Source organism: Vipera berus (assembly GCF_964194415.1).
Source record: "Vipera berus genome assembly, chromosome: 1".
In the NCBI taxonomy this organism is placed as follows: Eukaryota; Metazoa; Chordata; class Lepidosauria; order Squamata; family Viperidae; genus Vipera; species Vipera berus.
In genome coordinates, this window is record NC_138202.1 from 206,601,847 (window position 1) to 206,629,730 (window position 27,884).

Here is a 27,884-nt window from a genome sequence, read left to right on the forward strand (position 1 = left end):
AGAAGTGTCATGGGGTGAGTAGTAGTTGTTGTTGTTAGTTGCGAAGTCGTGTCCGACCCATCACGACCCCATGGACAACGTTCCTCCAGGCCTTCCTGTCCTCTATCATCTTCTGGAGTCCATTTAAGCTCACGCCTACTGCTTCAGTGACTCCATCCAGCCACCTCATTCTCTGTCGTCCCCTTCTTCTATTGCCCTCAATCTTTCCCAGCATTAGGCTCTTCTCCAGTGAGTGAGTAGGGCAAGGCTAATGTACTGTGAGAGTTAAATCTTATATAGTAATTGAAAAACAAGATCAGCACAAATCCAGCTATTGTTAAAAAAAACAAAGAAGAGAAGATAACTGGGCATAAGTATGCTCTTATACAAAATCATTTTCTCATGTTTCCACAAAATACGGTCCTCAAAACAGACCATATGCTAAGCACTTCCTTTACACCTGCATTTGCATGTATTAAAGTTTCTCCATCCACTTTCTCGCTCTTTTTTTTAGTAAACATTCCAACAAGCAACAAAAGGTTATATATCTGCTCTAGGTTTTTTTGCCATTTATATTTAACATGCAGTCATTGATTCCATATTCTCTGTCAAACTCAGTTGCCTTAAGTCTTTGATATAGCAGTTCAGATACCTATTACCTGCTGCATTAAAGGAATCATCAGTTATTCATAAATAAAGTACCCATAAAGTATTCCATATAAAGATACATTGGGAATGTTCCTAACATGTATTTATATACATGTAGTCCTTGTTTAGCAACTGCTTTTGATAGTGACTGTTCACAAATATGACAATAATTAATGATAGTAAAAAAGTTATTCTGACATTTTTATTTTTTTTTTATTTTAATTCCATTTATATCCCGCCCTTCTCCGAAGACTCAGGGCGGCTTACAAGCTTAGCAGTAGCCTTCATTCTATGTATATGCCTGCTTATTATTTATGCCCAAATTTCTGCGCCTGACGACATGCATGCCAGAGTGAGAGTTAACAGGGGTGTTGCTAAATGAGATAACTTTGAATGAGATAGATAGCAGCAACTACCAATGTTCACAGTCTGTGTGTGTGTGTGTGTGTGTGTGTGTGTGTGTGTGTGAGAGAGAGAGAGAGAGAGAGACAGACAGACGATTCACTTGTTAAACAAGGACTGCTGTATTCAATTTATAAGCTGCTTCAATAATCTAAACCAGGGATGTCAAACTTCCAGCCTGCAGGCCAGTTGCTTCATACGGAGTCCGCGGCCACCCCAGCTCTGGCAATGCAAAAAAAGTCACGATACGTCACGAGTTTGACACCTGTGATCTAAAGCTACTCTAGGGGATGCACAATGTAGGGCTCTGAAGCCTCATTACTCTTTTATATCTATCAGAAGGAAGATGTAAACAGAAAGAGACAATCTTGCAGGTTCTGAGCCACCAAGTGCTTTCCTAAACAACGAGCACCTTCATTTCACTTGTAGCTGAATGGCAACCAGACCAGCTTGGAGAACAGAACTATTACTTGGAAAACCAAAGTATACCCATAAATACTTCTGCCGCCAGTTGTAGCTTCAGTGTAGTTTTCAAAGGCAGTTCCATGCAGAGCACATTGCAGTAGTCCAACCGTGAGTTGACTAAGGCGTAACGTTCCGATGCAGAAAAGAGCGTTAACATATTCCGCAACAAGATGGAGTTGTAAAGAGGAATGGGAAAAGCACCGAGCCCTGAAGCACCCCACAACAAAAGCTCTCAGGTTTGATCTCTCCCCATTATTAACATCACTGGAACTGGCCTCAAGAGAAACAATCACTGCAATATAGTGTGCATCCACATGCATGCAAGCATGCACACGCATGCGCACATACATTCATAAGTACGATTTATACCGTATTTTCCGGCGTATAAGACGACTTTTGAACCCCTGAAAATCACCTCAAAAGTTGGGGGGGGGGTCGTCTTATACGCCGGGTCGTCTTATACGCCGGAAAAAAACCACCTTCGGATCTTTTTTCTGCTGGGCGGCGGGATCGCTGGGTGAATGGAGGCAGGCGATGGCGACCCGTGGTTAAGCGGCCGACGGCGAAGGGTGATGGAGGGCAAACTCTCGTCAGCTTCTGGGGCGGCTACTGCAGCTGCTGCCGTTGCTCTCTCAAGGACTGGCCATGCTAGCGCCTCCAATGCTTGGCTGTCAGGTCCCCGACGAGAGGACGGGCAGGCGGTCCCCAGAGGCGCCCCATTCGACCGTAGAAAGGGAGAGCCTTTGCTCCCGCCGAGGCACCGCCTGACTCGCGCTGACCACAAGAATTGCTTGCTCGGAGTGCGGAACTGAGAGCAGCAGCGATGCAGGCGAAAGAGCTCAGAGACAATAAGGCGAGGCGCCCCTTTGGCGGGAAAGGAGCAAAGCTGGGCCAATCACCAATCAATCAATAGGGAGGGCCTCGCGCCCGCCGGACTCACCTGTCACCAGCACCGCTCTCCCCCCCCGCGGGGATGCGCTTCCGCCGGGCGGTGCTGGCCGAGACAAGCCAGCAGGCAGCCGCCGTGAGCGCGGCGCTGAGGGGCAGCGGCAGGACAGCCCAGCGCCTGCAGGACGGCCAGCAGCCCCAGGCGCAGCAGCAGCCGCCGGCTCAGCAACAGGTCCGAGCGCAGGAGCCGCACCGCCAGGCTGCCCAGGAAAAGCAGCCACAAGAAACAAACAGAGCACACTTGAACTGCTCTCAAAAAGATGCTTTTATTACGGATGGAGAGATGGATGAAAGATTTATTCCCAATTACATTCGCGCTCGCATGATTAAAACTACGACTGGGGTGAGGCTTTGGATTTCATCGAGGACCGCTCATTTTTCTTTGAATCCCCGTCAGAAGACATAAATGCGCAGAGCTGGCGGCCATCCAAAGGCGACCTGTTTGCGTGAAGGGGTTACCGCACTTCTAAGAATGCAGAGACTTTCCGCGTTTCGCGAGCCAGGTTCACAAACCCGAAGGTAACAGGTTGCGCGCACAGTGGCCGCGCAGATCGCTCTGCCAACGTGCCGGTGCTCGCTTGTGTGTCTACGCACGCCCTTGCTGTTGCAGTCGGTTCTTCTCGGGATGCGCGTCCTTCGAGGGCGGCTTGCAATCAGCGCGCTGTCAAGCCCATCCTATTTTTCCCCCACCCCCATTTTGAAACGAGGCTGCAAAAATAGGCAGCAGGGTGCACACGCGCACGCCCTCTCTTCCCCCTTTCTAAACTCCTCGTCCAAGCGCCTCTTAAGTTGCCGGGCGTGCCCTGGCTTCTTTTTGCGTGGGAAAAGGCCACGGCGCTATATCTTTGCAAGCACGCGTCTTCAGCCGCGCCAACACAAATTTGCGCCCAGGAAAAGCAGCCACACCGAGAGGCTGCACGCCCAGTCCAGCTCCATGAGGGGCAGGGCGGGAAGCCGGCCGGGAAGAGGGACCGGGAGCCCGGGCCGAGCGCGCCTCGGCCGACGGTGAGAGGGAAGCGGCACATGAAAAAGAGGCTGCGGGCGGAGCTGCCCCGCCCTGTGCCGAATGGGAGAAGTTCAAGGCCTGGGGGGGGAAGCAGGAGGGGCGCCGGCCATGGCGGGGTGGCGGCTGCCCTCCGGCGCTGCCTGCCGCCCGGGAAACGCTGCGCCTCGGGGGCCGGCAGAAGCGCGGGAGCAGCGGGAGGGCCGGCGGGGCCAGTCGGGCCTTCGCGTCCTCTGCGACGGACAGGGAGGGCAGGGCATGTACCGTATATACTTGAGTATAAGCCGACTCGAGTATAAGCCGAGACCCCCAATTTCACCCCCAAAAACTGGAAAAAGTTGTTGACTCGAGTATAAGCCGATCCGCCGTTCTGCAAGCCTCTGCCGCCAGCAGAGGCTCGATCCGCCATTTTGCAAGCCTGAATACACAGGAATACCCTGTGTGGCCGCGGCTCTCGGGGAAGCCCTGGCTGTCCGCTTCCTCGCTCCACGCTGCCATTCGGGGCCCGCGCGTACGCCGGGCAAATCGCAGCGCCCAGCAGGCGAGGAAACACGCCCGCTCCAGTCGCCCCCCCTTCCCTCAGGAGACGCGAAGCAAGTGACCGCCCGGAGCTTACCGAGGACTTGCTTCGGTGCTTCCAGGATCGCACGCACCTCTCCCAAGCCGCTGCCGTCCGGAGACCTGCCGAAGTTTGGGGAGGTTTGGGGAGGTGCGCGCGCACCTCCCCAAACCTCCCCAAACGTCGGCAGGTCTCCGGACCTCTGCGCCCTGTCTGCCTGCTTCTTTCCGCAGCGGAAAGAAGCAGGCAGGCAGGGCGCGGAGGAACGGAGACCCGGCGACGTTTGGGGAGGTTTGGGCGCCTCCCCAAACGTCGCCGGGTCTCCGTTCCTCCGCGCCCTGCCTGCCTGCTTCTTTCCACAGCGGAAAGAAGCAGGCAGGCAGGGCACGGAGGAACGGAGACCTGCCGACGTTTGGGGAGGTTTGGGCGCCTCCCCAAACGGCGCCGGGTCTCCGTTCCTCCGCGCCCTGCCTGCCTGCTTCTTTCCACAGCGGAAAGAAGCAGGCAGGCAGGGCGCGGAGGAACAGAGACCCGGCGACGTTTGGGGAGGTTTGGGGAGGCGCCCAAACCTCCCCAAACGTCGGCAGGTCTCCGTTCCTCCGCGCCCTGCCTGCCTGCTTCTCTCCGCAGCGGAAAGAAGCAGGCAGGCAGGGCGCGGAGGAACGGAGACCCGGCAACGTTTGGGGAGGTTCCCAAACCTCCCCAAACGTCGGCAGGTCTCCGTTCCTCCGCGCCCTGCCTGCCTGCTTCTTTCCGCAGCGGAAAGAAGCAGGCAGGCAGGGCGCGGAGGAACGGAGACCCGGCGACGTTTGGGGAGGCGCCCAAACCTCCCCAAACGTCGGCAGGTCTCCGTTCCTCCACGCCCTGCCTGCCTGCTTCTTTCCGCTGCGGAAAGAAGCAGGCAGGCAGGGCGCGGAGGTCCGGAGACCTGCCGACGTTTGGGGAGGTTTGGGGAGGTGCGCGCGCACCTCCCCAAACCTCCCCAAACTTCGGCAGGTCTCCGGACGGCGGTGGCTTGGGAGAGGTGCGCGCGATCCCGGAAGCACCAAAGCCTCGGCCGCGCACAAGTCCTCGGTAAGTTTTTTTGTTGAGTGGAGTATAAGCCGAAGTGGAATTTTTCAGCCCAAAAAGTGGGCTGAAAAATTCGGCTTATACTCAAGTATATACGGTAAGTATTTTCCGGCGTACAAGACAAAAAACCTTGAAAAACTTCTTAAAAGTAGGGGGTCGTCTTATACGCCGGGTCGTCTTATACGCCGGAAAATACGGTACTATTTCCATCCTGTATGCAGGTTTGCAACCCAGCTGAAAGATTCACATACTGTAATCTGCTTTTTCCAGAGACCCTGGAGCCCCACCATCTTTTCTGTACCTTCCCCAAAAGGGAAGGGTGAAGACCAGAACATTCAGTGGCAACTTCTTGATGTGTGTGTGTGTGGGGGGGAGATCACCACCAGTAGGACCATCTTGAATAGCAGTCCTCATTTAACGACCTTCATTGGAACTAAAATTTCCATCGTTAAGTGATACTTCCATTAGGCAAAACGTCATATAACTGCTTCGCTTAAGAGACAGCAGTTTTGGTAGTCCTGGTAGAAGTTGTTATGCCAGCACTGTGCCACGGTTAGATGAGGACCTCATGCTTCTCCTGCCCTACCACACTTGCCTCTGGTTCAACTCCTCCCCCACCAATTTATCTCTCCCCATCTCTGCCCTTCTGGCCACCCTGAACTCCATTGCCTCCAGCTGAGCTTTGCGTCTTCTTCCTCCTGCTACCGATGAGGCATGCTTGGCCTGGCCTGGCCTGCTACAAGGCCGGTGTTGACTGTGCAAGACCTTCCAAAATAAACCATACCAGCTTTTAACTCCTCATTACTGGAAAATTCTATAATTCAGGCCTACTCATTTTATCATGCTTTGGTTTTTTTTCTAAATCAACAATATGCTTTCTCACATTCACCGTTCGTTCAGTCTTGGGGTCCAAATGGCCCGGTTACTTACCTTTATTTATTAAATTCATTATTTTATACTAGATCCACAAGGAAGAGCATCAGTGATCAGTTAAAACATATGACTCGATGCAAAATAACTAAAAATTAAACAGCCCTCACGAAGATTTACATCCATTTATATCTTTCTGATTATATAGGAAAAGACTGGGTGGAGGAAATCTTGTGACTGTATTCTAATACACTGGGAAAAATATGCTCGGTAAACCCCCCCCCCCTTTCTCTGTAACCAGGAGACCAAGCCCAAACTTGACACTTATGAGTCTAGGAGCAGCCTCAACTCTAGCAACATCATCTATTCTAAATCATGTGATGCTATAGCTTGCCTGATGTCTAAAACAAATGCCTTCACCACTAACATGCTAACCGCAACTAACTTGACAAGAACAGTCTATGCAGACTAAACATTCTACTACAATTTTTTTTTTAAAGTTCATATTGTAATTATCACTTTTTCCATTAAAAAGAAGCCAGAAACCACAAATATTTTCCATTTTATGTGTATGTAGACAGGTGCACTTTTCAGAAAGGATGGTAGCACGAGGAAACTAGCTGAACTTTTCTCAGTTTATATAAAACTATCTTTTTTCAGAACGTTTTGTTTTTATGTTACAGTAGCCAATTATAAGATTAATTCAGAACAGCTGAGAGAATAAACTGTCATGGCCGTTTTATATGTCCTTCAGGATTATGCAAACAACATCCCCACCACCACCTTCCCCATTTCTTTACTGGTAAGATATTAAAATTACAATTGAACATAATTTTTTCTAGAGCTATTAGTGCTTGTTATTGGGGCTAGCAACATAATGCTAAGATTACAAAATGAACCAAGTAAGCCACAGAAGATGGAAACAGCTCTTCAAGCACAATGCATCTTTGTTTTGCACTGCAAATGGTTCCCCAAACAAATGCACCCTTTTAGTTGCTCTAGAACGCAGAAAGCAAAGCTTCTGTGGAAAGGCTACTGGGGTTCCTGTTAATTATTCAACATATTTTCTGTCTTGACTACTGCAACGCTCTTTACATGGGGCTGCCCTTGAGAACCACTCGGAAGCTTCAGCTGGTGCAGAGTGCAGCTGCACGAGTGCTTTTGGGGGTCTCCCGATACTCCCATATTACACCTCTGCTCCGTGAGCTGCACTGGCTTCCAGTTGCCTTCCGGGTGAAATTCAAGGTGCTACTGATGACATACAAAGCCCTACATGGCATGGGTCCGGATTACCTACGGGAGCACCTACTGCCAGCGTCAACATCCCTCCGTCCTGTGCGCTCCCACAAAGAGGGCCTCCTCAGGGTGCCACCGGTCAGAGAATGTCGGCTGGTGACCCCCAGGGGGAGAGCATTCTCGGTGGGTGCGCCAATCCTTTGGAACCGCTTACCAGCTGAAATCCGGATGGCCCCCGACCTTCGCTCCTTCCGGCGTGATCTAAAAACTTATCTATTCCAACAAGCCGGCCTGGCCTGATGGATTTGGGTTTTAAAATTTTCTCACTTTATTGCTTTATTGTATTCTTACTTTATTGCTCTGTACACCGCCCTGAGTCCTCCGGGAGAAGGGCGGTATATAAAACAAACAAACAAACAAACAAACAAACAAACAAATAAATAAATAAAAAGGCGGTATGATGTGCAGGAATCCAAAAATAAAACGGTAACAAGAAAAAAAAATATCAAGGCTTGGACTTCTATTAATAGCAGCACTATCAGGGGAAAAATAAAAATCTTTCAGGTAAAGCCTGACTTTAGCATCTTGCTAGGTAGCTTCCTTGGCAGCAATACGTAAGTAGTTTGGTATGGCTTTTCTATAGCCTGGTCTTCCATCCTAACCAAGTATTAAAGAGGCCTGACCCAGCTTAGCTTCTGAGCCCAACAAGATAGTCCCGTGCTGCGATCGGCTTTGGTCAAAAACAGCATTCAAACCAAAACAAGCTACTACTTGACAACGTTTCTAAAAACAGATGTGTTCTACAGTGTGGGAGTAACATCGAGGAGAGACAACTTCCAGTGTTTCCAAGTAAGGAATTTTATACTTGCCACAAAGGCCCGCCCCCCCAAAAAATTCGAGAATTGTTAATAGAAAATGTTTGTGATCAATGTATTCCAAATACTTTTAATAGGAAATTAAACATTTGAATAAATAAAAATTAAATAATACTAACAGCAACATGGGCAAAGTGGCCCCCAAACTACCAAGAGTTGGGGTGTTGGTGGGCGGGTGTGTTCACTGTCTGAACGAATGAGTTCTCCTGATGTAGGGAGAAAATGACATTAGGGAACAAAGAAGGACTTTTTAGAAAAAAAAGAACTACCACTAAAATAGCACCGAGATATTGACAGTAACAGGCCAGTTAAATAGCCCCCAGGAAGCCATATTCTACAGCCTCTGCGGAACGAGGAGGGACTCTAGGTTTGCCAATCAGAGGCTTGGTGACAAATAGGGCACGAGATGTAATTCTTGACTTCTACTCTGACCCAAGGCCAGCAAAAGTCATCAGGAGAATTGTAAAAGCATAGTTCCCAAGGCACAATTAGAGACATCAATCTGTTAAAGTGGTAGGCAGAAATTGGATGGGGACGGACTGAAATGGCTTGTCAGTTTGGACTGAAAGCTCGCTTAAAGGGGATATCCTTCTTCACAAACAAGCCAATAGTATGGTCAAAGCCAGGGTGGATATGATTTAAATCAAGTCGATTTAAATCACCAGTAAAAAAAAGGTTTGATTTAAATCGACTTGATTTAAATCATAATTTTTAAAGAGCAACTGTCATCTCTGTCCCACAGCGGCTCCTCCTCTGACCTGCTGTTGACTCACTGACAGTCCCATTCACTTATGGTAAATGTAGGAAAATCTCAGGAAATGCTAGATGTCTTTGATAGCGTAGAGTCACTACCAAGATAACACTGAGTATATTTTAATCAGCTATATCCAAAAACTCTAATAGCTTTAATAAATCTAATATAGTTAAATGAAAGGCGTATTTCTCTGGCTTAGCATAGAGACCGTTGTCATGAAGGCATTAAAGAACCACTCAAGCTTGATTATGGAGAGAATGAGCCTCTAAGTCCACAAATCATCTAAATATGCTATCAAAAATTCGTCCAGAAAATCATAGCAAGCGTGATTCATTTGTCTTTCAAAGACTGACAGATTTGTTTACCAATCCTAAAGGCATTACTGAATTTTCAAACTTTCACAGGACATTTTTGTATAAACCAGACTGTTAAGCTCTTCCGAAATACTCCATAGTAAAAATTGGTTACTTTCTAAGAGTTCAGAAATTTGGAGAAAGAGATAATAAATAACCTCCATGGATTACCTGAAGCAACTATCCTACTTCTTGTCAAGAAAAGGTTGAGTGCGCAGCCAAGGAAATCAGGAGGAGAGATAAAGCCTTCTTGTAAGTCTCAATATCTTAAGAAACATAACTCTGTATTTGACGACAATTATTAAGTATTTCATAGGAATTTGGGCTCCAGGAATAAGATTGAAGCCATCATAAATAAATATATGTGGCATGGGTGGTAGACAGCCCATTCTCAGGACAACCAGCATCAACCAGTAGTTGCAGGCATTCCTGATGTTAGCCAATAGTGAGATGGAAAAATTGCATATAGCATGTGATAGGAACTGAGTGTAGATGCCAATCATCAATTGTCTCAACTATAACACTGTGTGTTGGGGGGGGAGAGCACGGGGGGGGGAGGCTCAGCTAATCTCAATGTACACATGTTGTACTTTGACAATAAAGGTTTATTATTATTATTTATTATTAATAAGAAGGTTGACAAAGTAAACTGGGAGCGTGCTCACGTGACCTGCCAGAATTGTTAAAAAGTACGACAGCTGGCTGTCACATTGGTAAAAGGCTCCTTCACACAGCCAGCAGGTGCAATCTGCCTTTCCTCCATTAAAAAGGACTAACCTTATCCCCTGTATACAGAAACTGTGTAAAGGAAAATAGCAGTCTTCCTCTCTTAATCACTGTGTGTGTGTGTGTGTGTGTGTGTGTGTGTGTGTGTGTTTCTCTTTTGAAAGTACAGTTAACTTGCTGGAATTCTTCTGCTATTCCTTTAATTTCATTCTTAATAAATCTTGGGGATTTATTATTCTTAATGAACGTGTTCTTGGGAATAAGTGTTCCCAGGCAAGGCTTTCCAGAAGATTGAACATTTAGACCTGTAGTTGTACTCTGGTACTAGTCTGAGTAGGCAGTGCAACCAGAATGACTTGAGGTCAATATATTCTTTCTGAGTTTGGGCTCCACATGGCTTCCAGACCCTAGCGGGTAGAGACTGCATTAATTCCCAACAATCCAGAGCTAAAGCATTTAGGGCAAGGGTCCCCAACCCCCGGTCCATGGACCAGTACCAGGCCGTGGCATGCCAGCAACCAGTCCACACAAACAAGCAAAGCCCCATCTGCGAGATGCAGGCAGCACCCAAAACCACGCACCCTCCGATCCACGGAAAAACCTCTCTCTATGGAACCGGTCCCTGGTTGCCAAAAGGTTGGGGACTTCTGATTTAAGGAATCTGTTGGTGAAACGCACATTCCCTGCAATACTTCAGATAAGGGGAATTAGCAAGGCAAGCTTGTGCAGAAGGGTCAGGCTCTCCCTAGTAGAAACACTGGCCTCAGATGCAAGGCTGAAATTTCTCTCGAGCAGTTAAGTGCACCTCTGCTTACTTCCAGTTGTACAGAGGGGGTGGGGGAGGGAAAAGAAACGAAAAGGAACAGTGCTGCCTTTCCTTCCCAACTTGCAATTTTACAAATATCTGAAAAATGTATATGGAAAAGAAAATCAAGTTTATTTTTGAAAAATGCAGATGCATCGTGGCTATAAAGAAAATTAAATGCACTTCATGCAAGAGATTATGGATATACACATTCCAGGACGGAACCATTTTAAATAAAAAAGTACTGTATCATGTTTCAAGTTTGAAACCCACGTTTCAAATTCGGAACAGTTCCTCTGCATTCGAAACAAGCTGTTTAAATAATGTTGAATGACTCCCAAATTCGAAACCGAACCATTTCGAAGTCGAAATACTTCTGAAGGGACCAATCCCTTAGCAGCATTTTGAATTCAGGACATGCATTTTGAGGGTAAGATAAACATCAAATGGCGTGTATTCAGCATTGAATTTAAAATATTTTGCACATCCCTACCAGACAGCTAATAATAGAGAGAGGAAAAAATAGAGAAGGCCAAAGAAAAGAAAAGTAAGAAGTTAAAAGACGGATAGCAGGGATGAATCTGGGGAACATCAAGCAGCAGCAGGTCAGGAAAAATGTTTAATAAAAAATTATAGACTGCGAAGGAAATGGATCATTAAGAAAGTACTGAAAATAAAAGAAATGGCTCTTGTTCCAAGCGATGGAAAGAGCACTAGGGTGGGGAAAAGAAAATTAAGAGTCAAATATTGCAACAGTGAATTAGCTAGCTTAAATATGACAGAGAGAGAAAAAGATAAACAAGACAAGAAGATAGCATAGATTAAAGAGACCTGAAGTCAGAATTAAAAGCTAATGACAACCATCATGAAAAACCAACCCACTAGCAGAGAGAATGAATCACTAGCATAGTTGTCATCAAATTATCATTCTTACACATTTGGCTGAATATTACAAAAAGACAATAAAAACAAGGTTCTCTTCAGTTCTCTCTCTCTCTCTCTCTCTCTCTCTCTCTCTCTCTCTCTCTGAAGCATCACTTATTTATTTATTTTATTTTATTTTATTAAATTTATATACCGCCCTTTCCCGAAGGACTCAGGGCGGTTTACAGGGCATTTAAAACAACCAGTACAAAAGTTAAAAACAAATTAAAAAAGATTAAATCATCCCTAAAATTAAAAACCCCAGTTAAAAATTCTCAGCCTGGGCCGGAGAGCTCAAAGAGCCAGGTCTTCAGGTCCCGGCGAAATGTGCGAAGGTTGGGGGCAGTCCTAAGCTCCACGGGCAGCTGGTTCCAGAGGGCAGGCGCACCCACAGAGAAGGCCCTTCCCCTGGGTGTTATCCGCCGACAGTCTTTTATCGGCGGCACCCTGAGAAGACCCTCCCTGTGGGAGCGCACTGGACGAAGGGAGCTTGATGCCGGCAGCAGGTGTTCCCTCAGATATCCCGGACCCAAGCCATTTAGGGCTTTATAGGTCATCACCAGCACCTTGAATCTCACCCGGAGGGCAACCGGAAGCCAATGCAGCTTGCGGAGTAGAGGTGTTACATGGGAGTATCGGGAAACCCCCATCACAACTCGCGCGGCCGCATTCTGCACCAGCTGAAGCCTCCGAGTGGTCCTCAAGGGCAGCCCCATGTAGAGAGCGTTGAAGTAGTCTAGACGGGAGGTCACGAGCGCATGAGTGACTGTGCGTAGGGCATCCCGGTCCAGATAGGAGGAACTTAAGAGTGATAACAATATTAATGATAAACTGATATTTCAGGGGACAAGGGAAAGCCATTTATTTAAAATCATTTCTACAAATGTAATCAAAGAATGTCAAACTGCCTGCCTGATTGGTTACATGCCATTGGGTTGGTGTGGAACCCCAGGCACTTTCCAAGGTGGTCTATCCCTAATCTGTCCTTCAGATCTTCTAACGATGCTTTTAGGATGGTTGATCCCCCAAAGCAGATGTCTATCATTTCAATATCTTCACTGACGATTCCAAGGCTGGTTGTTGAGCTTCTTATGATGTGTTTGGTCTTCTCTGTGTTTAACTTTAGTTCCATTTTTACTGTACTTCTTGGTTCTATTATTTTGGTTCATTGCACAGTCAGCCAGATGTTCAGACTGCATCTGGCATTTTTATCCACCTGTCGAGTCCTTTCTAAGGACTTAGGATAGGCAGATGTGGATGTTGATAGTTAAGAGATATTGTTGCAGGATGTAAGCTGTTCCGAGTCAAGTTGCTTTTTGCGACTGACTGATGGTGAATTTGTCAATGCTGATGGAGTTCGAATGGTGCTCCAGTTGTTTTTGGGATTGCATCCAAGGTGCCTATTTTCTTGTTTTCCTTGTTTCCCACTTTTTCTTCAGAGCTAACTTTCACTTTGAACCTACCAAATTGATTCCGCTCAATAAAGATTACATTAGAGGACTTAATGGCTCTGGTGTTTTTCTTAGTTAGCATTGTTGTCTACCTGGGATTTGGGATAGGCAGATCTGGATGTTTGATGGTGTTACAGAGATCGTCACAGAATGGAAGCTAAAGCCACCTTTTGCAATTGACTGATGACAAATTTGTCAATGCCAATGGTGCTGGCACTGGTTATTTTGGGATTGCATCCAATGCACCTATTACTATTGGTACTACCCTTGCTTGCCTTTGCCACAGTGGCTCTATTTCTATTTGTAGGTCTTTGTATTTTGTTATCCTTTTCAGTTTTTTCTCTTCTATTTTGCTGTCTCCAGGCACTGCCACATCCACCATCCAGACTTTTTTGTCTTTCTTATTGACAAATGTTAACTCTCGGGTGTTATGTGGCAGGTGCACGTCTGTCTGAATTCTCAAGTCCCAGAGCAATTTAACTTCTTCATTTTCTATGACTTTCTCTATTTTATGGTCCCAGCAATTCTTGCTTGCAGGCAAGAGCCTTGGTGGAGCAGTGGGCTAATGCCTCCTTAAGTAACACCAGCTGCCTGCAATTAGTGCAGGTTCGAGTCCCACCAGGCTCAAGGTTGACTCAGCCTTCCATCCTTCCGAGGTAGGTAAAATGAGGACCCAGATTGTTGGGGGCAATTAAGCTGACTTTGTAATAATGCCGCTTGGGGGGGGGTGTGAAAGCCCTAATAAGCAGGCATATACATAGAATGAAGGCTATTGCTAAGCACATTGTGCTTAGACTCTAAGCCGCCCTGAGTCTTCGGAGAAGGGCAGGATATAAATGGGATTTAAAAAAAATGATATTTCTTGCAGATCTTCCAACGCACTATTGCTGCTACTTTGTCATGTCATTATTTGTAGTCGGTCTGGGCGATCTTGCAGCAGCTTACCAGGTGGTCTACTGTTTCTTCAGCTTCTTTGCATAGGTGGCGCTTACTGTCTGTCGCTGTCTTCTCAATTCTGGCTTTGTATGCATTTGTCTGGTCTCTCCAGTAGTCAGTAACCCTTCCTGGTGTACTAACCTCAGTGCATCTTCTTCACTGTCTTTCAGATATTCTTCCAAAGCCATTTTTTCTTCCTCAACCATTTGATGTACTTGCAACATTCCATGCCCATCTATTTGCCTTGATAGAGTCCTATCCATTGTTTTTCATTCTGCTCGAGTCCAGTCTACTATTCCAGCTGTGTATCTAATGACTGGAATTGCCCATGTGTTGACTGCCTTGATGTTTGGACTCTTTTTCTTGACTTCACTATGCTTGATGTTGTCAGTTTGAAGACTACCCAGAAATCTGTAGTAATCACCTTCATCCAGACTCTTAATGTTATTTTCATGGGGCATATTGATTCCTTCAGATTATTATTGTTGTTGTTGATGATGATTTAATTTTCAATTTGATTCCCTGTCTGGGACTGGTAAAAACTTAAAAGTTCAAGTCCTAACCAAGACCTAAGAGCTATTAAGGTAGTGTCTGAGTATTTAGGTATTATTATTAGCCACTCATATTTTTCAGCTTGAGACAACTCTGTTACTAGAGCTTATAAAATCTTTGAATTTTTCAGGTAGCAGTGTCATCAATATACCACAGAAAATTGATGGTTCTCCCTCCATTTTAAAAACACGCTCATCTTCTTCCAATCTAGTTTCCCTTAACATAAAATCAGCATATAGGTTGAATAATTAAGGGGAGAATATAGAGTGAGAATATATCTCAGTCCTTTGCAACCTGGAACCAGTCTGTTTCACCATATTTTGCTTATAATGTGTCTTTCTCATTTGTTTATAGATTTCAGGACAATGACATGTTTTAGGATTCCCATTTTCTAAATACATTCCACAGCTTGACCAAGTTTGAGGGTGTACAATGAACTTATTTCCAAGTAACTATTTAGAACCTGGGTGTTAGGGTGTTCTGAACAACTAATCCCACACACAACATTTTTTCTTCAAAGTGCCAAACAGAATACTAATGACAACAGATGTAAAATTTTAAAGTCAGAGAGAGGGAGGGGAAAAAAAAAACCTTAAGTACATCAGCTGAAAGAGCAGAGATATCACCTTACTTCCAAACAAGATTCCAATAGCAGCTAGAAAAAACACAGATAAGTACAATAGAGTGCAATCCTTTGTGAAGGTTCAAAATTAGGGAAAGCCTTAATATAGTAATTTGCAACAAATCCATTTAAAACACAAAAGTTCAAAATTTATCTTTAAATGGAACAATACTGGCATCCAGTGGCCGTCACAATTATTCAGACTGGAGTAACAAAGCATATAACAATTCCTTTAGTGATTAATAACATTTGTTAAGTTATAACTGCTTTATTTTACATTTTGTTACAACATGCAACAAAACCTACCTGGTAAAGCAGTGATAAAATCCCTTTGCAGCATGGGCTTTAAGTAGGAATTAATATGTCCATGCTGATAGTGACACATTCGTGAAATGAGGTGTTCCACAAACTCAACCTGATCTGATTCAGACCACTGGTCAAAATACTTAATACACAAGTCTTTTTCCTTTTCGTAGTTTCCTTCCGATGGTCGTTTCCTTGAGACTATTACAGATGAAGTTCCATTGCTTATCTGTTTTATGAAAAACACAAATAGAAAAAAAAATTAAGTTTCCTCTTCAACTTTTAGAATACTGTATTACAGATATTCTATTACAGATATGAATATCAATAGCCCGGTTATCCACATTTTGCATGTGATACATTTAGTCTATAAACAGTTTGATTCGCTTCCAACAAACACCAACTGGTATGCTTCCCCCCCCCCCCCCAAATCCTGAAATGAGAAATTTCTCATCACCGGATACATTCTTTATATACTTGTTTCCATCTGGTTTGCATTATTAAAAATTAGCAATTGAAATACTGTCACTAGATTTATTCTAACCCCCCCCCTCTCCCAAATACAGAATAAATACTATTTTTCATACTTAATAAAATTCTTGACAGTAATTAAAAGCCTTATCTGTTCATCACAGTAACTGTGTCTAAATAAGCTGTTACTAACATTCACCACGTACTAAAGTACAAACTTCAGACATGTTATGCGAAGCCTGGACACACTGTGCAAAGTTTCACACGCATTATGTGAAGATGCAGCTTTCTGAAAAAGGCTCTGATGCTGAGAAAGGTGGAAAGAATGCAAAGAAGAGGACAACCAACAGCAAAGTGGAAGGTCTCAGTTATGATGAAGATGAGTGCAACATTGGGAGATCTGAAAGAACAGGTTAGGGATGGAGCTATTGGCTGCTAGGAATTGAAAAGGACATGATGGCAGATAATCATTCGAAAAACAAATATTTGCCACAATATTTTTACAAATTTTATACAAGCAAACTGTTGTTAAGAACTGCCAGTTGTTACAAAAAAAAAGCTCTGATTAAAAAAAAAGCAACACCAGGCTTGAATGGATTAGGTCAGGGGTGTCAAACTCAATTTCATTGAGGACCGCATCAGCATTGCGGTTGCCCTCAGGGGGCCGGGTGGGTATGGCCAGGGTGGGTGTGGCCTACTGGGTGGGCGTGGCTAGAGTGCGTATGGCCTACTGGGTGGGCGTGGCCAGCTCTACATCGTTTGCATCAAGGGTGCCTATGGGGGCCTGGGCAGGAGTGGGACAGATCTGAGGGTCTCTGGCAGAAGGAGGGTCTCTGGGCCAGGGCCAAGGCAGTGGGGGCCATTCCCTCACTGTTTCCAGGATGGTTTCGCGGGCCGCATGAAACCACTTCGCGGGCCGGATCCGGCCCCCGGGCCTTGTGTTTGACATGTCTGGATTAGGTGATGTACCAAATCAATAAGTATTTGTTTGTCTAACGTATATAAAGCTAAGGACTAATTAAGCATCCTTGTTTGGTATTGTACAGTCTGGGTAGACAATTCCAATCTCTACAGCGTGAATGCAAGATAAAATAAAAATCAAGCGTCAAGTGAATGTTTATCTCCACAGCTATTAATCTCAATGTTGAAAAGGTTCACGATCTCTTATAGAGGTATGCATCTCTATTTCTTTACCTACAGCACCACCTAGTGGTTATAGAGAGCTATGAGATCAGCTTGAAAAGAAAAAAGATCAGAGAGAGTGAAGGGAATTCAGAATATGTAAGCAGGGGATCTGGAATGTAAGGAAGGTGGGCATAAAAAAGAGGAACCCATAGTATGTATAAACACATCAGATAGTACAGCAGACTAATAAACAACTATAAAGAAATTTGGATGAGCTTCTTGGGGTCTCAAGTGATCAAGCTAATATTTTTAGCAATTCTATCTTGTTTAGTATTCGCAAAACAAAAGCTCTTCTTACAGCTGCTCCCTACTCAATAGTCTACTCAATAAAATCGGCATTAAAGAAAACACTTCCATAGTAACTGTGCAAATTATTAAAGATAGGGTTAAATCTAAGGAAATTCGAATCAAGCCTACCTGCCACAATGTGTTTTTCTTTGGAGACTCATCTTCATTCTGATCCTCCATTACTGACGTGTTCTGGGGAAAAAAAGAAGAAATACAAGTATGTTTTCTTCTGTGAACATTTCAATATGTCCTATCTTTCTCTGAGACACACCTGCGCACTATACAATCCTACTTAATAGCTATATTAGCAGCAGAATTGCTAGCCACTAGTTAACTTCATCACAAATACATGTGTTTTATCAAGGGGGGGAGGGAGCATTCTTTTTAATAGCTGAAACCCAGCATTTCAGGAGACTCCCATCTTAAAAGACAGCCTAAAATAAAGTCATTGACGTCTAATGAAAGCTACTAAACTGCCTATAACGCTATCGCATTTATCTAGTCAAACTTCTCAAAATATATCTATAGCAATAATTAGTACATGAAGCTATACACCAAAGCAAGGAAGAAATATCTCATTTGGGGGAAACGAGAGAAGAGGAAAGACCGAAAAAGGTAACAGCAGAAAATAATTCAGACATGCAGCCATGTGAAGAAGTAGCCCCATGTAGACGTTTTCTCAAACGTATTTGGCTATAGTAATATTATTACCTTTATTCAAACAGTATATAAAAATAAAAGTGATGTAATTGGACAAAAAAACCATGAAGAAATAGATGTTGCAATCATTTCTTTAACAACACATTAATAGACATGCCATTTCCTTGGGTGGAAAAAAATAAGGACTTCCTTGCCAGAAACAGTACGTGGCACTGCTCCCTTTGGCAGAAACAACCTAATCTCCTCATACCAGGGGGTGGGCAATTCATTTTCCCCAAGGGGCCACATAAGAAACTGGGAGTGTTCTGGAAGGGTGAACCAACAGGGCTAGGAAGATGCAGAGGCACATACATACACGTACATACGTAAATTGGAAAGGAAAAAAAAAGCAGTTTCCTTCAAAATAAAGGCAACAATGGTTGTATTGCATGCACGGCATCCGCTTATCTACATTTGATTTCTAACTTCCGACTGACCTCAGGCAGGCTGGCCAGGGGGCTGTAAAATGCCCAGGTCTCTCTTATACTATTAACTGTCTACCAGTCTTTGACATTGACTAGGAGGATTTTTTTTTCCCCTCCAATCTACTATGTAGGATCTTTTCAGCTATGTAATTCATTTCTAGCAACCCCTCCGTTCCCCAGCCATTCCTTGGTTGATTTACCAGAATGTTTAGGCTCACAGTCATGTTGCAAGGTCCACTTTCAGCTGAACTCGTCTTCTGACAGTTGTTCTCGCGTTAGCCTCAAGCGCCCTCTGACACAATTAAGAATTCATAGTGGAGTCTGTGATGGACAGACGCCCAGGTCCCGATGCAGCCAAATAGCCCCAAACCAGAACGTGCTTTTGGGTTGGTATCAGGTTCTTCTAGTGAAATGTGCTATCTTTGGTTTTCACCAAACATGTGGCCAAATAAGTTTATCTTTGCCTCATCTGTCCAGAGCACACTGTTCCAGAAGTTCTGATCTTTCCTATGAAGTCTTTGCGAGCAAATTTGCCTTGCCCTGATCTTCTCTCTGGACGGCAAAGGTTCCTTTTTGGAATACCTCCCATGTGGATCTAATTTGTGCAACTTCTTTACAATGGTAGACTCATGCATTTTGATATCAACGGAAGCAAGAGCCCCCCAGAGATCCCAGCATGAAATTCTAGGGTTCTTATCAGAGATTTCTTTTAGCATCTTGTCTTCTGCTCTTGATCTGAACTCGTTGAGGCAGTCTGGGCAAGTTGACAGTTGTTTAAAAAAACTTCTCCACTCATAGAAGGTCTCCTGACAGTGGAATGATTAATGCCCAATTTTTTTGGCCATCTTTTAAAAACCTTTCCCAAGCTCAAAGGCATTTATAAACGATCTGCAGGTCTCAGAGAGCACTTTCAATCTAAGTCTGATGATACCATGTGCTTTAACAACAAAGAGCAATTCAAACTAAACGTCTGAGATTTCAGTAAGACAGGTTCCTCTCTAATGATGTTCTAATCACTAATCATTTGCGCTTGATGTGGTGCGCTTGATTCTAATTTTAGATATTTCAAGCAGTGATAAATGTACAGGTAGCTCTCAATTTATGACCATTATTTAAAGACCGCTTAAAGTTACGAGGGTGCTAAAAAGGGTGACTTAAGGCCAGTCCACATACTTTCAACTGTTGCAGTTTCCCTACAATCGTCTAATCAAAATTGGGGGGGTTTGGCAACCAGCATGTATTTAATGAGGGTTGCAGCAAATAGCGATTGCCATTTTCAACCTCCCCAGGAGACTTGAAACAAGCAAAGTCAATGGGGGAAGCCAGATTCTCTTAACAACCATGGGATTCACTTAATGACCGTGGAGATCCATTTAACAGTTGCAGCAAAAAAAAAAAATTGGGTGTGACTCACTTAATGACTGCATTGCTTAGTGACAAACATTCAATTGTGGTTGTAAGTTGAGGACTATCTGTAGAGGTATACTTATTCTTCCTACACGAAAAATTTGCATCTAATTTACTCAAGTTACACAATGGACTACAAAATTTAAGTGGTGCATGATATTTATTATATCCCTTTATCTATCAATTTTGCTGAAGATCGAACCTCTCTATATGTTGAAATACATTGAAAAGGTCAAAAAGCTTTGACTAACCTTTTCATATGACCAGTGCTTAAACATGTTGCTACGGTGTAATGGCTTAATTACGCATTGCTTGCTATCCCCTCCTGAACACGGGACCCCAATATGAATGGGAAGAAAGATCAGGTTCGGTGTCCACAGCTGCTTAATCCCTCTCCCATCCCCAAAGAGAAGCAGTAGGTTGTAGACAGTTGCTTGAACGTAGGCTGAACATCACATGCAGAATGGCACCAAAGGCTTTGAAAGCCAGCGACACACGAAGAAGTTTTGAGGATATTATAACTGAGTCTTGACTGCATTCCAGTTTCCAACAGCATAACAACAGTCACAGAACATCAGCCCTCCCAGGTAAACTAGACAGGAAAAAGGGCTAAATGAACCAATTCTACTTTATTATAAATCTAGAGTAACAGAATCTTTCAGCTTTGGAAGTACCAACTTCCTGGCTCCAGTTTCAACTGCTTGAGCTATTAGGGCAGCTCCTTCCTAAATTTTGTTTTCTGACTGTTAAGCCACTGGAGGCTCCTGTCTCTCGTCTGGTTATTTCCTAGGCTGCATCTCTTCCCTTTGTTTTTCCTAGGCTGCATCTCTTCCCTTTGTTCCCCAATGTAATTCACAGATTCCATTATATAGAAGTACATAAAGATGAAAGAAACCATTATTAAAACTGGTTTGCTAGTTGCTCCCCCCCCCCAAAGACATACCAGTCTGATCCCCAAAACCTGTGGGCATTTTTTTAAAATTGCATCCAATTAGTCCAAACTGAAATTTCTAACTATGCAAACCACCCTTTACTTCTACCTATCTAACAAATAATATCTTAATAATTGGTATTAGGAAGAGCTGTGAGATATGAAACCCCTATTTTCAAGTCATCAGAAATCATACCAACTCTGACAGCAAACATTATCCACACTTCCAAATCGATTTTCATTTGCAGTCACTTTTTGTTATGTGGCAAGTGTTTAATGACTAGTGAGAAACGTTTAAGGAAAAATGCAACCTCAAGTGACAACTCTAAGCCTAGCTTTTCAGTTAGATCCACCAAACACGATTTCTTCCACACTGCTGCTCCCATCCTCATGAGAAGCAACCATCTGGGGCACTTGTGGGTGATCTCAAGATCTCTCTTTGTCTGGAAAGAAAATATGAAGAGCCAGCCTACTCATCAGCTCTTCATTTTGCCACAGTCATTAACTTCACTTTTAGCACAGCAGTCTTTATTTCTTCCCCAGAAGTCTGTCTACAACCTATCTTAAATGACTACTTTACTCTGGAGTTGAGCAGTCTCTTTCTAATGAACCTGACTACCAATAAATTATTTTATGTCATTTATTAACATCATCAACAAACACAAAAGATAAAGTATAATTAAAATAGCAATTTACAGAGAGGGAGAGAGAGAAAATAAACACATTAAATGGAAATCCAGCTAAATATTATTTATAGTGTATTATTATAGTCAAATACTAGGATTGCCAACTAAAGGCAACAAGAAGAAATCATACAGATATTATTGGAGGTAGATTTTACAAGTGATTGCAAAAGTATGGCTACAATAAGTGTTAACATAAGAAAACTTGCTGAATGCTCCCCAGAACTATTGAGAGTAAGATATCAAAGAATAGCAACATGAAGATTCAATGGTACTTAGGTACTGTAAGCTTAAGACTATTAACTGTTAAGACTTCTTTACTGTACCTAATAGTCATAAAATTATTAAACTGGCTCCCTAATCTAACTTCAAGGCTTTTTCTGTTAAAAGTCTGATTTTTCATATCCAACACCAACAGTAATTCACTAACCAACCCACTAACCCCTAACAGAAACCAAATAAAAAAACCCCACCAGCTAAAATGCACATTTGAAAAGTTTAAGATATACGGGCATTATGCTTCCCTGTGGCTTTGAAAACCGCTTCCAGTTGTGGAAACACAGCATTTGCTCAATCCTATCAAATTCTAGATTTCTCCTGCCTTTTTGCAAAGTTCATGATCTTCACGAGTCCATGAAAGAATAACCACATTAACAGTTTATAAAAGTGTTTATTTGCTAGTTTTTTTTGGGGGGGGGGAAGGACATTTCATTAGTCTTCTATTATGCCTATAGCAGTCATATAAAAATTAAACAGCATTGTTGCCTCCATGAGGTGTTTTGTATTTATTCTTAAGTTAGTATTGACACATAATCTATAGATGAAAAAATTGTTGTTTTCCAACAAAAACAGTGCTAAAATGTTGCCCAACGTAAGCATTTCAATACTTTGCACCACTCAGAAGAATAGAACTTAAGATTTCTTCAGGCATTGGTCTGAACCTATAAACTCTGAAAACTGGGTAGAAAGAATGGAACTTTCAATGGCCCCCTTATTTTCCTTAGCTTCAGCAGAACTGGATTTACTTTCACTTAAATAAGAATTCTGCAGGCGATCCAAGATTTACTAAAGGAAGACCCTGGATGAGACTGAGAGATACACATGAGTGAGAAGACTTTTCACATGAATGCAGTACATAGATGGTGAGAAGAAGAATAGGTGGGATCAATGTGCACGTGCCACTTTTTGTTTTACTCAATTTCAAGCCATTACATGTACAGGCTAATGTCTAAGAAACAATGTACCAGACACTTAAAAAAAACCCCACCCACATTTAATCTTGAAAGAACAGGTGGACTGAATAGAAAAAAGGAGAGGGAAACGGAATACAAGTTCTAAAAGAAGCCACTGAAATATTTATAGTGATGGAATTGTTCGTTCACAATTTTTAAAAGCAAAATCCGAATTAAGTGGCTGCTTTCATTCTCTCTGTGTATATGTATGTGTGTGTATATGTGTGTGTGTGTGTGTGTGTGTGTGTGTGTGTGTGTGTGTGTGTGTGTTTATTGATTTACAAGTCTCCATTCCAGAGGCCTTTATCCTATGCTGGAATACATTGGGAATGGCTGTATCTACTGTTGTGGCGTTTTGCACAACCATTCGAATCAAATCACCTGCAAAGAGAAAAAGAGACACTGAGAAACCTTAATGGAACAGGAATCAGAGGCAGATATTTGCTCATAATAAACTGCGGTATGGGAATAACCAAGACCCCCACCCCCACCCCAATCTTCTATACTAAATTCATCCTGCTGCTCCCTCCATAATGACTATCATGAGCCTGACAGGAAAAAGGAATTCAACTGCTCGGTGCTTTGTTCTAAAGCAGACATGTCAAACACAAGGCCCGGATCCGGCCCGTGAAGTGGTTTCATGTGGCCCGCGAAGCCATCCTGGAAACAGTGAGGGAACGGCCCCCACTGCCTTGGCCCTGGCCCAGAGACCCTCCTCCTGCCAGAGACCCTCAGATCTGTCCCACTCCTGCCCAGGCCCCCATAGGAACCCTTGATGCGAACGATGTAGAGCTGGCCACGCCCACCCAGTAGGCCATACGCACTTTAGCCACGCCCACCCAGTAGGCCACGCCCACCCTGGCCATACCCACCCGGCCCCCTGAGGGCAACCGCAATGCTGATGCGGCCCTCAATGAAATTGAGTTTGACACCCCTGTTCTAAAGGGTAATAATAAAGAAGATGCTATTTTAGTTTTGAATTTAAGCTTGAACTGGTGCTGACAAAAAGTATTCAGAGCCCTTTAAAAGGCAATTTCAATTTCAAACAGACCTTAAGATACGTTCTAGATTAACATTAGCATCTTTGTACCTCAGATAAGCATCTAAGACTTCCCACCAGTCAAAAGACATGTAGTACAAGTTCTGATATTATCATGTTGTTTATGTCAAAGTCACACGATTGAAATATAAAAATCATTATTAGGTCATACACTATGGAGATATTTATTTGAGACTGTGCAGAAAACAAGATTTGCTACAGATGCCATTTCAAATTATGAGTCAATTTATCGCAGCAATAAAGATCACAGCCCACTAAAATAACCTCATCAGCTACACAGAAGTTCCCCTTGTGAGAGCTCTGTGCAAGAGTAAATTACAAAGTAAACTGTTCAAAACCAAATTAACTGAAAGAGCAACAAAAAGGATTCCCATGGCCAGGATTTGAGTACAGTGCTGAAGTACCATTTTCAAAGGCATATTCTTTAGACCCCAGACAGCTATTGACTATGTGGACATCTGGACTATTTCGGACAATAATGCTGAATACCTACAAAATTTGGGCAAAATATATATATATATATATATATATATATATATATATATATATATATATATATATATATATATATATATATATATATATATATATATATATATATATATATATATATATATATATATATATAATGCAACATACTGGCATTCTGAACAATGAGAACTGCAACTTTCTCACACTCAACGCTTCTAAATTATATTTTTTTTATGCAGGTCAACATGTCCCTGATGATCAAGCAATTCTGCACTCAACAGCTTTCTGAAATATAGGCAGCTGACCATGGAATCCATCCACTACCCTTTTTCCCCCAAAAAAATGAGTGGAGGGGAAAAAATCCAAATGCAAGGATAGTAATGGCTCTTAGCTGGCTAAAGGAAATATATGAAGCTGTTATTTTTGCCACTGGTGCTAAAAAGGACCACCTGAATGAGGGTCCAAACTTCTGCATTTCCCATATTCACTATAAACAGCACTTTAAACATTAACTATGCAGTCAAATTTGCGGAAAGATGTTGTGTGTTTAACTTTGTACTGAAGTGTCATTTAGCTTCTGCTCTCTTAGGCATTTATTTAAACATATAATTTGGCCAGGGATGCTTGATTTATTTTATATAAATTCCGATATCAATAAGGTTCACAGGATGGCTGTTATGGGGAAAAATAGGAGGAGGTATGTTGGATAGATTCAGTGCCTTGAGTTATTTGTAAAAATGGGAAATGCAGGACACAAATGAATGCATAAGACATAAGTGGGGAAAAAAGGAGAAAAAACAAACCTTTAACTAACTGAAGGCGAAGGGAAGCCTCTACAGATTGTTCTGGTTTAACAACCACAATTAGTAGGCATGGAGTTTTGTTGTAAAACTTTGTGGTCGTTAAGTGGGTCACTAAGTGACATGACTTGATTTTATGACTGCTTTTATTTTATGGTTGTTAGCCGAACATGGTCATTAAGTGCATCCAACATATCCAATATGTGCTTTTTGACGTTTTGCCATGCTGGAAAACAGCAAAAAACAGCACAAATCTGCAGGATGCTGCAACTGGTTATAAATGTGGGCCAGTTGCCAAGTACCCAAAATGCAATTATGTGCTCATGGGAAGGGGCAGTCATAATAACTCTGAGGATAGGTCATAAGTAACTACCGTATATACTTGAGTATAAGCCGAATTTTTCAGCCCACTTTTTGGGCTGAAAAATTCCACTTCAGCTTATACTCCAGTCAACAAAAAAACTTACCGAGGACTTGTGCGCGGCCGAGGCTTTGGTGCTTCCGGGATCGCGCGCACCTCTCCCAAGCCACCGCCGTCCGAGACCTGCCGAAGTTTGGGGAGGTTTGGGGAGGTGCGCGCGCACCTCCCCAAACCTCCCCAAACGTCGGCAGGTCTCCGGTCCTCCGCGCCCTGCCTGCCTGCTTCTTTCCGCAGCGGAAAGAAGCAGGCAGGCAGGGCGCGGAGGAACGGAGACCTGCCGACGTTTGGGGAGGTTTGGGCGCCTCCCCAAACCTCCCCAAACGTCGGCAGGTCTCCGTTCCTCCTGCCGACGTTTGGGGAGGTTTGGGCGCCTCCCCAAACCTCCCCAGGTCTCCGTTCCTCCGCGCAGACCTGCCGACATTTGGGGAGGTTTGGGGAGGCGCCCAAACCTCCCCAAACGTCGGCAGGAGGAACGGAGACCTGTTGACGTTTGGGGAGGTTTGGGGAGGCGCCCAAACCTCCCCAAACGTCGGCAGGTCTGCGCGGAGGAACGGAGACCTGGGGAGGTTTGGGGAGGCGCCCAAACCTCCCCAAACGTCGGCAGGAGGAACGGAGACCTGTTGACGTTTGGGGAGGTTTGGGGAGGCGCCCAAACCTCCCCAAACGTCGGCAGGAGGAACGGAGACCTGTTGACGTTTGGGGAGGTTTGGGGAGGCGCCCAAACCTCCCCAAACGTCGGCAGGTCTGCGCGGAGGAACGGAGACCTGGGGAGGTTTGGGGAGGCGCCCAAACCTCCCCAAACGTCGGCAGGAGGAACGGAGACCTGCCGACGTTTGGGGAGGTTTGGGGAGGCGCCCAAACCTCCCCAAACGTACGGCAGGTCTGCGCGGAGGAACGGAGACCTGGGGAGGTTTGGGGAGGTGCCCAAACCTCCCCAAACGTCGGCAGGAGGAACGGAGACCTGCCGACGTTTGGGGAGGTTTGGGGAGGCGCCCAAACCTCCCCAAACGTCGGCAGGTCTGCGCGGAGGAACGGAGACCTGGGGAGGTTTGGGGAGGCGCCCAAACCTCCCCAAACGTCGGCAGGAGGAACGGAGACCTGCCGACGTTTGGGGAGGTTTGGGGAGGCGCCCAAACCTCCCCAAACGTCGGCAGGTCTGCGCGGAGGAACGGAGACCTGCCGACGTTTGGGGAGGTTTGGGGAGGCGCCCAAACCTCCCCAAACGTCGGCAGGAGGAACGGAGACCTGCCGACGTTTGGGGAGGTTTGGGGAGGCGCCCAAACCTCCCCAAACGTCGGCAGGTCTGCGCGGAGGAACGGAGACCTGCCGACGTTTGGGGAGGTTTGGGGAGGTGCGCGCGCACCTCCCCAAACTTCGGCAGGTCTCTGGACGGCGGCGGCTTGGGAGAGGTGCGCGCGATCCTGGAAGCACCGAAGCCTCGGCCGCGCGCAAGTCCTCGGTAAGCTCCGGGCGGTCACTTGCTTCGTGTCTCCTGAGGGAAGGGGGGGCGACTGGAGCGGGCGTGTTTCCTCGCCTGCTGGGCGCCGCGATTTGCCCGGGGAACGCGCGGGCCCCGAATGGCAGCGTGGAGCGAGGAAGCAGACAGCCAGGGCTTCCCCAAGAGCCGCGGCCACACAGGGTATTCCTGTGTATTCAGGCTTGCAAAATGGCGGATCGAGCCTCTGCTGGCGGCAGAGGCTTGCAGAGCGCAGATCCAGCCTCCGCCGGCGGCGGAGGCTTGCAGAACGGCGGATCGGCTTATACTCGAGTCAACAACTTTTCCCAGTTTTTGGGGGTGAAATTGGGGGTCTCGGCTTATACTCGAGTCGGCTTATACTCAAGTATATACGGTATTTTTTTCAGTTGGATTGATCTGTTAAACATCCGGTCATTAAGTAAGGATTACCTGTATAACTTTTTGGCTAACAGATTTGTTTTAAAACATCCACAATAATATATGCCATCCTTAGATTTTCTCAGCATCACCCATTCTTTTTCTTTCATCAACTTTATTAAATTTCCCATAAAATATAATATAAGGTAAAGGTTCCCCTGCACATGCGTGCTAGTCGTTTCCAACTCTAGGGGCCGGTGCTCATCTCCATTTCAAAGCTGAAGAGCCAGCGCTTGTCCGAGGACGTCTCCGTGGTCATGTGGCCGGCATGACTAGACGCCAAAGGCGCACAGAACGCTGTTACCTTCCCACCGGAGTGGTCCCTATTTTTCTACTTGCATTTTTACGTGCTTTCAAACTGCTAGGTTGGCAGAAGCTGGGACGAGTAACAGGCGCTCACTCTGTTACGCGGCACTCGGGATTTGACCCGCCAAA

General features: G+C 44.7%; 1 protein-coding gene across 4 annotated transcripts in view; it reads right to left on the reverse strand.

The window, feature by feature from the left end:
* Positions 1–27,884, reverse strand: part of FBXW11 (F-box and WD repeat domain containing 11) — a 94,635-nt gene that overhangs the window by 22,593 nt on the left and 44,158 nt on the right. For 3 of the 4 annotated variants that reach the window (XM_081314038.1, XM_081314037.1, XM_081314040.1), the window contains 2 exons: positions 17,556–17,618; positions 15,486–15,711 (listed from right to left, as the gene is read on the reverse strand). In XM_081314038.1, the coding sequence (XP_081170164.1) occupies positions 15,486–15,711; positions 17,556–17,618 (289 nt within the window). Of the gene's footprint in view, positions 1–15,485; positions 15,712–17,555; positions 17,619–18,750; positions 19,207–27,884 lie in introns of those variants that run through there. The other variant, XM_081314039.1, reaches the window with a different exon arrangement.